This window comes from Gossypium raimondii, chromosome 12, assembly GCF_025698545.1.
Source record: "Gossypium raimondii isolate GPD5lz chromosome 12, ASM2569854v1, whole genome shotgun sequence".
In the NCBI taxonomy this organism is placed as follows: domain Eukaryota; kingdom Viridiplantae; phylum Streptophyta; class Magnoliopsida; order Malvales; family Malvaceae; genus Gossypium; species Gossypium raimondii.
The window spans coordinates 5,085,478-5,098,107 of NC_068576.1; the positions used below are offsets into that span (position 1 = coordinate 5,085,478).

At 39.7% G+C, this 12,630-nt stretch overlaps 2 protein-coding genes and 1 long non-coding RNA gene across 3 annotated transcripts; 1 reads left to right on the forward strand and 2 right to left on the reverse strand.

The window, feature by feature from the left end:
* Positions 1 to 5,613: 5,613 nt before the first annotated feature.
* On the forward strand, positions 5,614 to 6,366 carry LOC128035428 (secreted RxLR effector protein 161-like). Its single transcript, XM_052625162.1, has one exon. The coding sequence runs from the start codon at positions 5,614 to 5,616 to the stop codon at positions 6,364 to 6,366; it is 753 nt and encodes a 250-aa protein (XP_052481122.1).
* Positions 6,367 to 7,333: 967 nt separating this feature from the next.
* Positions 7,334 to 8,245, reverse strand: LOC105762968 (uncharacterized). Its single transcript, XM_052625163.1, has one exon. It carries the CDS (start codon positions 8,243 to 8,245, stop codon positions 7,334 to 7,336), a length of 912 nt encoding a protein of 303 aa, XP_052481123.1.
* Positions 8,246 to 10,498: 2,253 nt separating this feature from the next.
* On the reverse strand, positions 10,499 to 12,609 carry LOC128035365 (uncharacterized). The gene is made up of 2 exons (XR_008191781.1): positions 12,042 to 12,609; positions 10,499 to 10,802 (listed from the first exon to the last, which is right to left on the reverse strand). It is a non-coding gene; the product is annotated as an uncharacterized LOC128035365 (long non-coding RNA).
* Positions 12,610 to 12,630: the final 21 nt, after the last annotated feature.

Consider the following 12,630-nt stretch of genomic DNA (forward strand, 5'->3'; position numbering starts at 1 on the left):
AACTTAACTTGTACACAAGTCGATTATGTCAATCAGCACCTAAAAACATCAAAACAATACCAACTTAGTTCATTTTCAACTAAGTAGCTTAACAAAGAAACTAAAGAGAAAACCTTGTTATTACAGCAAGTATACGTCTTGTAGCATGTCATCAACCCGCATTCACTTCAACCAAAACATGTAGCTGCACTGGTTGGCCAATCTCAACAGAACGACCATCTTTTCATTGCCATCTTCCATGTGATAAACTAACGAGCATGGAGTTTTTAATTTTAACAAGTCTTCCATTGTCTTGATGGGACAAGAGGAATCTGACACTCACATATTCACGTAAATGTTTCATGAGATATTCCAAGATACCAGTTGTGATGATGAGGCTCTATAATTCAATTAGGGAAAATTAAAGGTAGGTCTAAGTTATTGGGATTCGGTGTAAGTTTTGGATATTAGCATGTCTTTGGATAAAAGTATTTTCAAGTTTTTCTTGTTCATGGTTGAATATGTCTCAAGTAAAAATTATCGCAACCATTTTGGAAATATAACTAAATGATTACTGTTTTATGTAACTTTTTGTTTTCTCTGGAAGAAAAGAAGGTTAAAACAAATGTTCTTGAAAAAGGAAAAATAACATGGAGATTTTGTCGTATGGAAATGGAAAAGAGTATTTCATTTATATGTATGTATGTATGTATGTATGTATGTATGTATGTATGTATGTATGTATGTATGTATGTATGTATGTATATTTGATTTCTATACATGATGTAATCCAAAATTGGGTTTGGTTTTTTGAGGTAAGGATGTTAAGAAGTGAGACTCTTGCTTTGATCATACACTTGAAGAGGCATTCAAGTCCATCTTCAAGATCTTGAATAAATGACTCCGTGTCTTTTAGCTGGTTTTGCATATCAAGATTTATGATCTCGATTTGGTTATTCAAGGATTTCAAAGCAACATCAACCTTTTCAAATTCATTCACGTTTCTTCCAAAGATCTTCGCACGCTATTCTTCTTTGATGCAATAGTTTCAAACCGATAACCAACTTCCGTGCTTTGGTGGGAGATGAGAGATAACAAATCCTCAAACATAGAACAAGTCATCGCTTCAATCTTCTTGAGATGCTAACTGTTTACGAAGGTGAGACGTGTTTTTCCTTTGTATGACCTTCAAGTTTCCCAATGCCTTGTGGATAGTCTTTTGGCAACTTTCCGGAGCTCATGTATTTCCTCACTTCACTTGCGATCTCGGCTTCACCGATTTTCCTTCGACGCAAAGCCGATTGAAGTTTACTTGCGCTTTCTTTTGTTTGCAGATAATATCTTTTGCAGTCTTTGCAAAGGTCGAGGAGTCTAAGAGAACCATCCAACAACTTATCAAGACATTCGTGGGCTAAAGCATGGTGGGATAGAGGCAATCGAAGAAACTTAACAACACAAGTCAGACAAATCTTGAAAGCCATTTAGTTTATGGCTTTTGATGATGATGAAGTAGATGCCTCTTTAGAAGCCCTCAATCTATTCAAATGCTCATTAACTTCTATTGCTAGTGGGTGTTGTCTAGATGAGCGGGGGAAACTGTTGGATCGAGTGGCTGCCATTGTTTTTGTTCTGAGGAAAGAAGCCTATTTGTTGAATCAATGTTTCTTGCAATTTTCACTGAAATACTAGGCATCTGCTCCCAAGTTATATATATGTGTATGCATATCAATCCATGGAGACAAAGGGAATCTCAAATGCTTCTTCTTTCTGCTAATGTAAACATGATTAATTAAGATCTCGATCAAAGGGTGGCAGCAATGTTCATGCTATTAGGAGATAAAGAAGAGTTGGTTAGTTGTTAACAGTTAGTTAGGTAAGGGCAGTTATAACCACTTTTGACTTACTGTATATATACGTACTTTGCATGAGAAAGCATATATGAAAAAATAATAGATGAGTTTCTATTCAGTGTTTCTATAAGGTTAGCATGGTATCAAGAGCCGGTTGATTCTTGCTGAGTCTTCTAAGAAAAAAAAAGAGGGTGCGTTTTGTCCCTCATGGCCACTGATGCAGCAGTTGATACACCCCGTCACTCGTCCAACACCAGAGAGGCTGAACACTCACAAGGTAATGGTGCTCAAGGCCCGACTGAAGTGCACTACTTCTCCAAGCATGATACAATAAAGCTTGCGTCGCACAACTACCTTTTGTGGAAACATCAACTCTTATTGATTCTTGAAGGGTATGGACTTGAAGGGTATGTGCTAGGTACCACTCCCTCTCCTCCTCAGTTCATTGATGGTCCTGATAGACAGCAAATTGCGAATCAAGATTTCATCGTTCATCGAAAGCAAGATAAGTTTCTTGCCTCTTGGCTTTTATCTACTATTACGGATGATATTTTGGCTCATCTTACAACCGCCAAAACTAGCTGTGATCTGTGGAATGCAATTGAAAGGAAATTTAATGCTAAATCAAACATAAAAATCTTAAGCATGCGGCATGCTTTATACTCTCTCAAGAAGTCCAATCTTTCTGTTAAAGAGTATATGTCGAAAGTCAAGCAACTCAGTGATGATTTGACTGCTGCTGGGAGCTTTATATCTGAACAGGAACAAGTGAGCGTTATATTGGCTGGACTTTCTGTTGAGTTTGATTCCATTAGAGTTCTAGCTACTGCAACTCCGTTATCTCTTGACTTTTTGAGTGAATTGTTACTTGACTGTGAAGCACGTCAGTTAGAGTTGTTAAAAGACACCCCATGTCAAGCAAATATGGCAACTCATCAGCGAAACAATGATGATACGGGTAAACGATCAGCAGACACTGCCAGGTATTCCCAAGACTCCAAGCAAAATGATAGAGGACAGGGCCGTGGGTGGTCTCGAGGTCATTTTTGGGGAAATGGACGAGGATGGTCACGTTCGAGGCCGCAATGCCAGTTGTGTGGGAAGATAGGCCACATGGTTCAAACATGTTACCATAGATTTGATGAATCTTTCTCTGGGAATGAAGGGGCTGGCACGGTCCAAGTTAATTGTCATCAGTTGCATGCTTCCAGTTGTGTGCCTGCTGCTCCTACCTGTCAAGTGGTGTCTCACTGGTGTAACTCAAGTCCTCAGTCTTCCTCTGGTGCTTTTCCTCCTCACCCATCTTCACAAAATAATTCTAACTGGTACCCCGATTCTAGAACGGCGAACCATATAACACCAGAGGTGTCCAATCTTGCGACTCCCTCTTCATATACAGGTAAGAGTTGTGTCAGTATGGGTAATGGTAATTCGGTGCCTATTGATCATATTGGTTCAACCATTCTCTCCACTGGGGCTCGACTTCTAAAGCTTCAGAACGTGCTGCATGTCCCTGCAGTGTGCAAGAATTTAATGTTTGTGGGTCAGTTTGCTAGAGATAACAATGTTTATTTTGAGTTTCACCCTGTTCTATGTTTTGTGAAGGATGTACAGACAGGGAAGACGCTTCTCGAGGGCCGCATACATGATGGCCTTTACAGGTTTCAGTTCACAAAGCCTTTATCAGCTTCAGTTGCTAAAGTTCCAGAGTCAAATTCAACTGTATTGAATACTGCCAACTCTGTTCAGTTTGCACCTTCTTCCTTGTGGCATGACAGATTAGGTTACCTGTGTACTGAGGTTCTTGAATGAGTTTTAAAAACTTGTAATTTTCCAATTAAAAAAAACTGTGTTCAACATGTGTGTACAGCTTGCCAACTCAGTAAAGCTCACAAACTTCCATTTACATCATCTAAAACAATGTATTCCTCTCCTTTTGAACTCGTAGTATCTGATGTATGGGGCCCTGCATGGTTACCTTCAAATGATTTTCGTTATTATGTTTCGTTTGTGGACATATATAGCAGATTTACCTGGGTCTATTTTCTTCAAAACAAATCTGAAGTGGCTCGGTGTTTTCGGGATTTCTATCAGCTGGTTAATGTGCAATTTGATAGCTCCATTAAAATGCTACAAACTGATGGTGGTGGTGAGTATCGAGTATTAGCTCGTGAGTTGTCCTCTCTTGGTGTCCAACACAGGATTGTGTGCCCCTACACTTCGAAGCAAAATGGGGTTGCTGAAAGAAAACATCGACAGTTTATTGATATGGCTCTGTCTTTCTTAGCTCATGCAAGTCTACCTTTGAAGTTCTGGTTCTATGCTGTTATGCATGCTGCCCACTTAACCAATCGACTACCTACTCCGGTCCTAGGACAGACTAGTCCCTATGAGGTTCTCCAAAAAGTCAAACCGAGCTACGAGCTTCTAAGGGTCTTTGGATGTGCATGCTTCCCAAATCTCAGGCCCTTTCAGCACCACAAGCTGAGCTTTTTATCCCAACAATGTGTATTCCTTGGCAATGTTCCTAATACCAAGGGCTATCGATGTCTCGCAGAGGATGGCAGCATGTTTGTGTCTCGACATGTAATTTTTGACGAGAAGAAATTCCCTTTCAAAGATGGGTTCCAAACCAAGGCCGTATCACAAAGTTTGCGGTGCATCATCGGTCTGTTCTCCCAGTGGTGTCAACTGGTAGTTCACATGTTCCTGCTACAGCACGGGCATCTGCTAGCCCATCTACCATAGGCACCTCTCCTGGCTAGTGTCAACACAACCCTACAGAGTCTCCTGCTCCTACTGGTGAACAATCACCTCCTGGTCTATCCTCATCTCGAAATTCCCTTAGTCAGTCAGCAGCAGGTCATGAAACAAGTGATCCACCTGATAGCTCTGACTTATCTCCATCACTACCCACTCGGGTCAATCATCATCCCATGCAGACACGTTTGAAAAGTGGGATTTTTCGACCTAAAGTGCTGGCTTCAGTCGTTGATGAAGTTGAACCTACCACCATTCATGAGGCTTTTCAGAGTCCAGCTTGGACTACAGCAGCTAAGGAAGAGTACAATGCCTTGATTTCTAATCACACCTGGGAGCTAGTTGGTTTACCCGAAGGTCAACGAGCTGTTGGCTGTAAGTGGCTCTTTCGTATTAAGAGGCATGCTGATGGTTCCGTTGCTAGATACAAGGGCAGACTAGTGGTCAAAGGGTACCTCCAGGAAGCCGGTGTTGACTTTCAAGAAACTTTCAGCCCCGTTGTCAAACCCACCACAATTAGAGTAGTCCTCGCCCTGGCCGTTTCTCACCAGTGGTCTCTTCGACAAGTTGACATAAACAATGCCTTTCTCAATGGAGACTTGAGTGAGGAAATCTATATGTCACAGCCACCAAGTTTCGAACAGTATGGCTTGCATGGAGAGCCTCTGGTCTGCAAGCTAAAGAAGGCTTTCTATGGTCTCAAACAGGCTCCACGAGCCTGGTTTCAAAAACTAAGGGATTTTTTGGTGGCCATGGGGTTCGACACTTCCAAGGCTGATAGCTCGCTCTTCATTCGACATCAAGGGGATGCTTTGTTGTACGTTTTAGTGTATGTCGATGACATCATCGTTACAGGCAGTAACTCACAGGAAATTGATCGATTTGTCAAGAACTTGATGCTCAGTTTGCGTTGAAGGACCTTGGACAGTTGAGCTACTTCCTTGGTATTGAAATCAAGTACACGTCGAATGGGATAGTTCTGTCTCAAACTAAATACATCAGAGATTTGCTTCAAAAAGCAGCTATGGACAGATCAAATGCTCTCCCAACACCGATGGTTGCTAATAATCGTCTGACTGCTGAGGAAGGAAGCCCCCTTGAAGATGACCATCAATATCGAAGCATCGTAGGTGCCTTGCAATATATCGTGATCACCAAGCCTGACATAGCCTATTCAGTCAACAAGGTGTGCCAATTCATGCATAAGCCACTAACTGGTCACCTCAAAGCAGTCAAGAGGATACTACGGTATTTACAAGGCACACTGAACTACGGATTACAGTTTACCCGCGCTTCCAAATTCCTTCTTGAAGGTTACTCTGATGCAAGTTGGGGATCGGACATTGACGATCGAAGGTCCACCTCTGGGTATTGTATCTTCCTTGGAGGTAATCCGGTCTCGTGGAGCTCGAAGAAGCAGCATGTTGTGTCTCGTTCCACAGCAGAGGCGGAATACAGGAGTGTTGCACATGTCACCGCTGAAATGACGTGGATACAATCCCTGTTGACTGAATTGTTTGTTCCAAGCTTACCAAAGGCACTGGTTTGGTGTGATAGCTCAGGAGCGATAGCAGTTGCAGGAAATCCAGTCATGCACTCCAAATTCAAACATGTGGAGCTAGATATTTTCTCTCTCAGAGAAAAGGTGGCAGCTGGAGTAGTTCAAGTTGGTCATGTCCCAGGGACCCATCAGCTAGCAGACATACTAACAAAGCCTTTGTCAGCTTCAGGGTTTAACCGTTTTCGGGATTTACTTCGAGTGGTTAACATGAACTAGGAGGGATTTTAGTTAGCCAGGGAACAGATAGGTATGAGGAATATTAGGAGATAAAGAAGAGTTGGTTAGTTGTTAACAGTTAGTTAGGTAAGAGCAGTTATAACCACTTTTGACTTACTGTATATATACGTACTTTGCATGAGAAAGCATATATGAAAAAATAATAGATGAGTTTCTATTCAGTGTTTCTATAAGGTTAGCACATGCAATGTCTCCCCTCTACCATCTCTCCAGCTCACAATCCAAGCACTTCAATATATATATCCTTGCCGTTTCTTTGCACACGTTGAAACCATCCTAGTTGCTAATGCACGGGAGTTGGTGACATTTTTCAAATATATTAAGGAAAAGCAGACAACCAATTCATTATTTCCACGTGTGTGTTAGCACTTACCATTAGTTTTCATGCAATTTGATAACAAAATAAAGAAGGGTTTGAAGTTGAACAAGATCCACTTTCTGATCCTTGCTTCCTTTTCCCCTAACATAAGAAAATTTTATGATTAACATAATATCAAATTAGCATCTTTTCATTGCCATCTTCCATGTGATAAACTGACGGGCATGGAGTTTTTAATTTTTAGCAAGTCTTCCATTGTCTTCAGTGGGGCAAGAGGAATCCTGGCAGCTCACATATTCATACAAATGTTTCATGAGATATTCCAAGACACCAGTTGTGATGATGAGGCTCTATAATTCAACTTGGGGACAATTAAAGTTAGGTCTAAGTTACTGGGATTCGGGTGTAAGTTTTGGATATTAGCATGTGCTGGATAAAAGTATTTTTCAAGTTTTTTCTTGTTCATGGTTGAATATGTCTGAAGTAAAAACAATTTTGGAAATATAACTAAATGATTTCCCAAGAGGTAGAATTTTGAGAAAGAAGATTGTATAATCTTTGTATTTCTTTTCTATTGTATAACCTCTGTAAAATTACAGTATATATGTACAACTGCGATGCCAATATTTAACAGCTGATGATATTAAGAACAGTAACTCTAGTTTTTATCATATGCCTGGAGAGGGTTTCAAGGCCTTCTTCAAGATCTTGGATGCTCAACTCTGAGCTTTGAAGCTCCTTTTGCACGTTCTCGACATGCTTCATGTTTTCGGATTTGATGCAGGAACGCACTGCAGCTTCAGCAGTCAAAAATTTATTTGCTTTCTGTTCTTCCTCGCACATTACTTTCTTCTGGTGCATTAGCTTCAAAACCAGCGACCAACGGCTCGATTTTGGTTCTGCCTCTGGCCCTGAAATAAAGGACAATACGGATTCTAGCACGCTGATGGTAACTGCTTCTACATCTCTTAAGACGCTAATCACAGCTCCATTCTCGCCAGGAGTACTGAGTTTATTCTGTATATGCTTCAAGTTCTTTAAGGCCTTGCAGATTGCCTTTTTCATGGCTTTCCTAGATGTCAAGTATTTCCTAAACTCATTAGCAAGCCCTTCGGCTCCACGTCTTCTGCGTAAAATTGACTGAAGCTCTTGTGTGCATTCCTTTGTCTGCAACAAGGCATCCTTAGCAGTGGTACATACATCCAAGAGCATGAGAGATCCATCCAAAAGCTCTTCAACCATTTCCCTTTGCTTCTCTTGGGCGAGAGCTTGTTGGGTGAGGGGAAATTGAAGCAATACATCAACACATTCATGCAAATCCTGAAGACCACTTAGATTGTGGCCTATCAATGATGATGTAGAGGCTGATTGAGATGCCCTCAATCGGTTCAGGTTCTCGTCGATTTGTGAAACGATAGGGTGTTGCCTTGAGGGCAAGCTGTTTGATCGAGCATGGTAAGAGGCTGCCATTTTCTTGTTATGCAAAAGCGATATGTGTTTCCAACTCTGCTTAGCTATTTGCTGTAGTCCCCTTACCATCTGCGCAACATATATATTACAGGTTGAGGCCAGACACGAGGAATCTCAATCATTTTAAATATCAATTGGAAGGAAGCAACATGAACTAACTCGATCTCGATCCCCACAACTATCGCCAAAATGTTTCTGCTGTGTCTCCTCTCCACAATCACAACAACTCATCACCCTTCGGTAGCAACAAACACTACTAGTTTTCAATGCCATAATATCCATATAAACAAATATTATATAATAATGCGCACTGTGGTACTACATTCAATGCCTTGTATTAATGAATCATTTGCTTTCAACTTGTCTCGTCTTCTTCTTGTTTTTGCTGTCTTGTTGATTAGGTTCCGCAAGGAGGCAAGATCCGCTTACTTCTAACAATTTATCTTTTTTATGCAGCAACACATGTATGGAATGAAATTATTTCTTTATTATTATTACTACTTTTTTTTAGCCAATACGAGTCCTTTAGCTGGTTTTGCATCTCAACATGATGTGTTCATCTCCTGACCCACAACCAGCATCAACATTTTCAAATTCATTAATGTCTCTTCCTGTTTGCTATTCGATTCTGGAAACTAACAACCAGCTGGTCTTCTTTCATTGTTCTTTTGGCCCTGAGATAAGGGACAACAAATTGTCAAACATGGAACAAGTCACGGTTTCAATCTCCCTTACCAAGTTAACCATGGCCTAGCTATCATCATCATCTCAACAAGAGAAAAACATGTTCTGTTTCCGAACCCTCTACATTTTTCAACGAATTTTGGATATGGATTCTACTAAATTTGGTGCTTCATTGTTTATCTATCTTCTACTATATATACAAGTACCAACTCTCTCTATATAAATGTAAGTCCCATTACTGGGAATTTCAAACGTCTCCACCTTTATTCCTTATTTCCCGTTGTAATTAAAAAATTTTCTTTTGTATTTTTCATTGCTTATTATTTTATCAAGTCTAGTTAAATTTCAGTCTAGCCTAAGGCTAACAAAGAATTGGTGTTGGAACTGTGAGATTTGAAACCGCACTTCATCTCATGTTTGCCTTGATATTCACTGTTTTCTCTAAATTATAAGAAAGATAAAGCTTGTCTCTTAGTATCGCTTTTGGCTTCATTTCGAGAGAGACTCCTTATTCGATGCTTTGAACAATACATGGTTGTTAAATATAACTCAATCCATAATTGTTAGTTTATTTTATTGAAGAACAAATGGACATGGTTTCTTTGGGTGTGCAATTGGATGATGTCATGGGAACTAGCTATCTAATTTAAATGGACCGCGCAATTTATAGTGTTAATTAGAGTCAAGGTTTTCTCGTTCACAAGGCTGTCGAATAATTTAAATGTTCTCGACCCCTCGAAAACCTTGACGGAAATGAAAAATGACTATGAACATCTTTTGACATTTTCGATGGAGGAGCTCGAAAGGATTTGGTCATACTCCATTCATTGGAATCTTGGAGCTACGATTTGGCTTGTTTCTTTTCGTTGCACATGTCTTCCATCTTCTGTGCTCTTTCAGATAAAACCACAAACTTTTTCAATTCAAGTGCTCCCACTAACATTCGGATATCTTTGTTCAGACCCTACTCGAAACGGGTGCACATTTCATCTTCTGTTGGCATAATCTCTCGGGCGTACTTACTAAGTCGGATGAATTCCCATTCATACTTTGCCACATACATGCTCTCTTCCTTCAATTCTAAAAATTCTCCTTTTTTTTCTTTTTAACGTATCGCCACCTGATATATCTCAATTCACCCGGTCTTTCGGAACGACTGATATCAAAGTAGTCCACCACTTGTAAGCTTCTTGTCTTAGTAGTGATATGGCACATCTTTAACCATCCTCGGGTTAGCACATCATTTCATCGAAAACTCGCTAAGTATTTTCCAACCAGTATTCAGTTCTAGTTGGACCGGATCATCATCCTTCTAATCTTTGAATTCTTAATCCCCACACTTTCAAATCTTATCAATCAGAGGCCGATGAACACTTACTGTATTTTAAGGAAAATGGGGTGTTGTAGGAGGCACGGTCGGGGGTAGAGATTGAGGAGCCAAGAGAGTATCTCCCGTGAATTGTGTACACCATTAATTCATCATTTGGAAGAAGGCATCTCGCACTTCACTTTCAAACCCTTGCGGAACGACCATACTATATGTTGCTCCTAGATCGAAACAGGGAACTGTTGGAATAATGGCAGCAACAAAAAGAAAGAGAACAAGACAGAGAAAAAAGGAGGAAGAAACAAAAACAATTTACTTGCTCACAAACGTGCAGCAAGGAAGCAATCTGCCTTACACAACTGATATGCTTAATTTTTCAATAAGAAAAACAATACATTTATAGCCAACTACATCAGTTATTACTACCTACTACCACTAAGTAGCCTAGTAACTTTAAAAACATTGCTTGTACTCAAACAAACCACCTAAACTAGTCATTCAACACCTAAACATATCAAGCTGTCATCAGCTTGTTCATTTTCAAGTAGTTTAATCAACAAAGAAACTAAAGAGAAAAACTTAACTTGCACACAAGCTGATTATGTCAATCAGCACCTAAAAACATCAAAACAATACCAACTTAGTTCATTTTCAACTAAGTAGCTTAACAAAGAAACTAAAGAGAAAACCTTCTGTTACAAAGCAAGTATACGTCTTCTTGCATGTCATCAACCGCATGCACTTCAACCAAAACATGTAACAGCAGCATGGTTGGCCAATCTCAACACTCCTCCTTGGACTCCATGCTGCAAATACCAGTCATTCATCAAGTTTTTGAACTTGGCAGCCCTTAGATGCTTTGTTTCAAGCTGACCAATTCATTTTCAACATTGGCCTCATTCACAAACAAATCTGACTTACACACTTGACTATCCCAGTCTTTTTGTGCCAAAGATTTGTTCACCAAATGGAGTCTTCTCCTCCTTCACAGCCTTGGTTGACAACACATCTTACCTTGTTTCTTTGTTCACTACAATCCTGCTTCTTCTTGTACAAACAGTTCGTGAGTACAGTTTATTTGCCTTCATTCTGCCATTTTGGCTTGCAATTCGACAGGCTCACACTTTGCTTAATGTCTTCAACAGGCTTGCAACTATACAACACGCATTAAGCTTCCACATGTTGCTGAGCTCACACCTTTGACAAACTCACATCTTTGCATATTGTCTTCAATAAGTGTCTTCAACAGGCTCGCACTTTGCTAAGCTTGCAGCTTTGACATCTTGCTAAGCTTGCACATTTGGAAAGCTCACACCTTTCCTTGAAACTCCTCCTTCAGCTTATTCAAGCTTGTTTGGGGGTCTTATAAGTTTGAGCCGATGCTGTCTTCTCTTGCTTGTGCTTTGACAGCTTCTTTCTTTTTAACAGGCAACGGAAGCAAAATCAATGGCCCTTAAGACTTAGGCTCTTGATACCATTTGTTGGAACAATGGCAGCAGCAAAAAGAAAGAGAACAAGACAGAGAACAAAGGAGGAAGAAAAAAAAACAATTTACTTGCTCACAAATGTGCAGCAAGGAAGCAATCTGCCTTACACAACTGATATGCTTAATTTTTCAATAAAAAAAACAATACATTTATAGCCAACTATATCAGTTATTACTACCTACTACCACTAAGTAGCCTAGTAACTTTAAAAACATTGCTTGTACACAAACAAACCACCTAAACTAGTCATTCAACACCTAAACATATCAAGCTGTCATCAGCTTATTCATTTCCAAGTAGTTTAATCAACAAAGAAACTAAAGAGAAAAACTTAACTTGCACACAAGCTGATTATATCAATCAGCACCTAAAAACATCAAAACAATACCAACTTAGTTCATTTTCAACTAAGTAGCTTAACAAAGAAACTAAAGAGAAAACCTTGCTGTTATAGCAAGTATACGTGCTGTAGCATGTCATCAACCTGCATCCACTTCAACAAAACATGTAACAGCAGCATGGTTGGCCAATCTCAACAGGAACGACCATCTTTTCATTGCCATCTTCCATGTGATAAACTAACGAGCATGGAGTTTTTAATTTTTAACAAGTCTTCCATTGTCTTCAGTGGGACAAGAGGAATCCTGGCAGCTCACATATTCACAGAAATGTTTCATGAGATATTCCAAGATACCAGTTGTGATGATGAGGCTCTATAATTCAATTTGGGGAAAATTAAAGGTAGGTCTAAATTACTGGGATTCGGGTATAAGTTTTGGATATTAGCATGTGCTGGATAAAAGTATTTTTCAAGTTTTTTCTTGTTCATGGTTGAATATGTCTGAAGTAAAAAAATACTGCAACCATTTTGGAAATATAACTAAATGATTACTGTTTTATGTAACTTTTTTGTTTTCTCTGGAAGAAAAGAAGGTTAAAACAAATGCTACTGAAAC

Bases quoted from the DNA above. Each gene is read 5' to 3' on its own strand.
- LOC128035428 (XM_052625162.1), top strand. From the start codon at position 5,614: ATGGACAGATCAAATGCTCTCCCAACACCGATGGTTGCTAATAATCGT.
- LOC105762968 (XM_052625163.1), bottom strand. From the start codon at position 8,245: ATGGTAAGGGGACTACAGCAAATAGCTAAGCAGAGTTGGAAACACATA.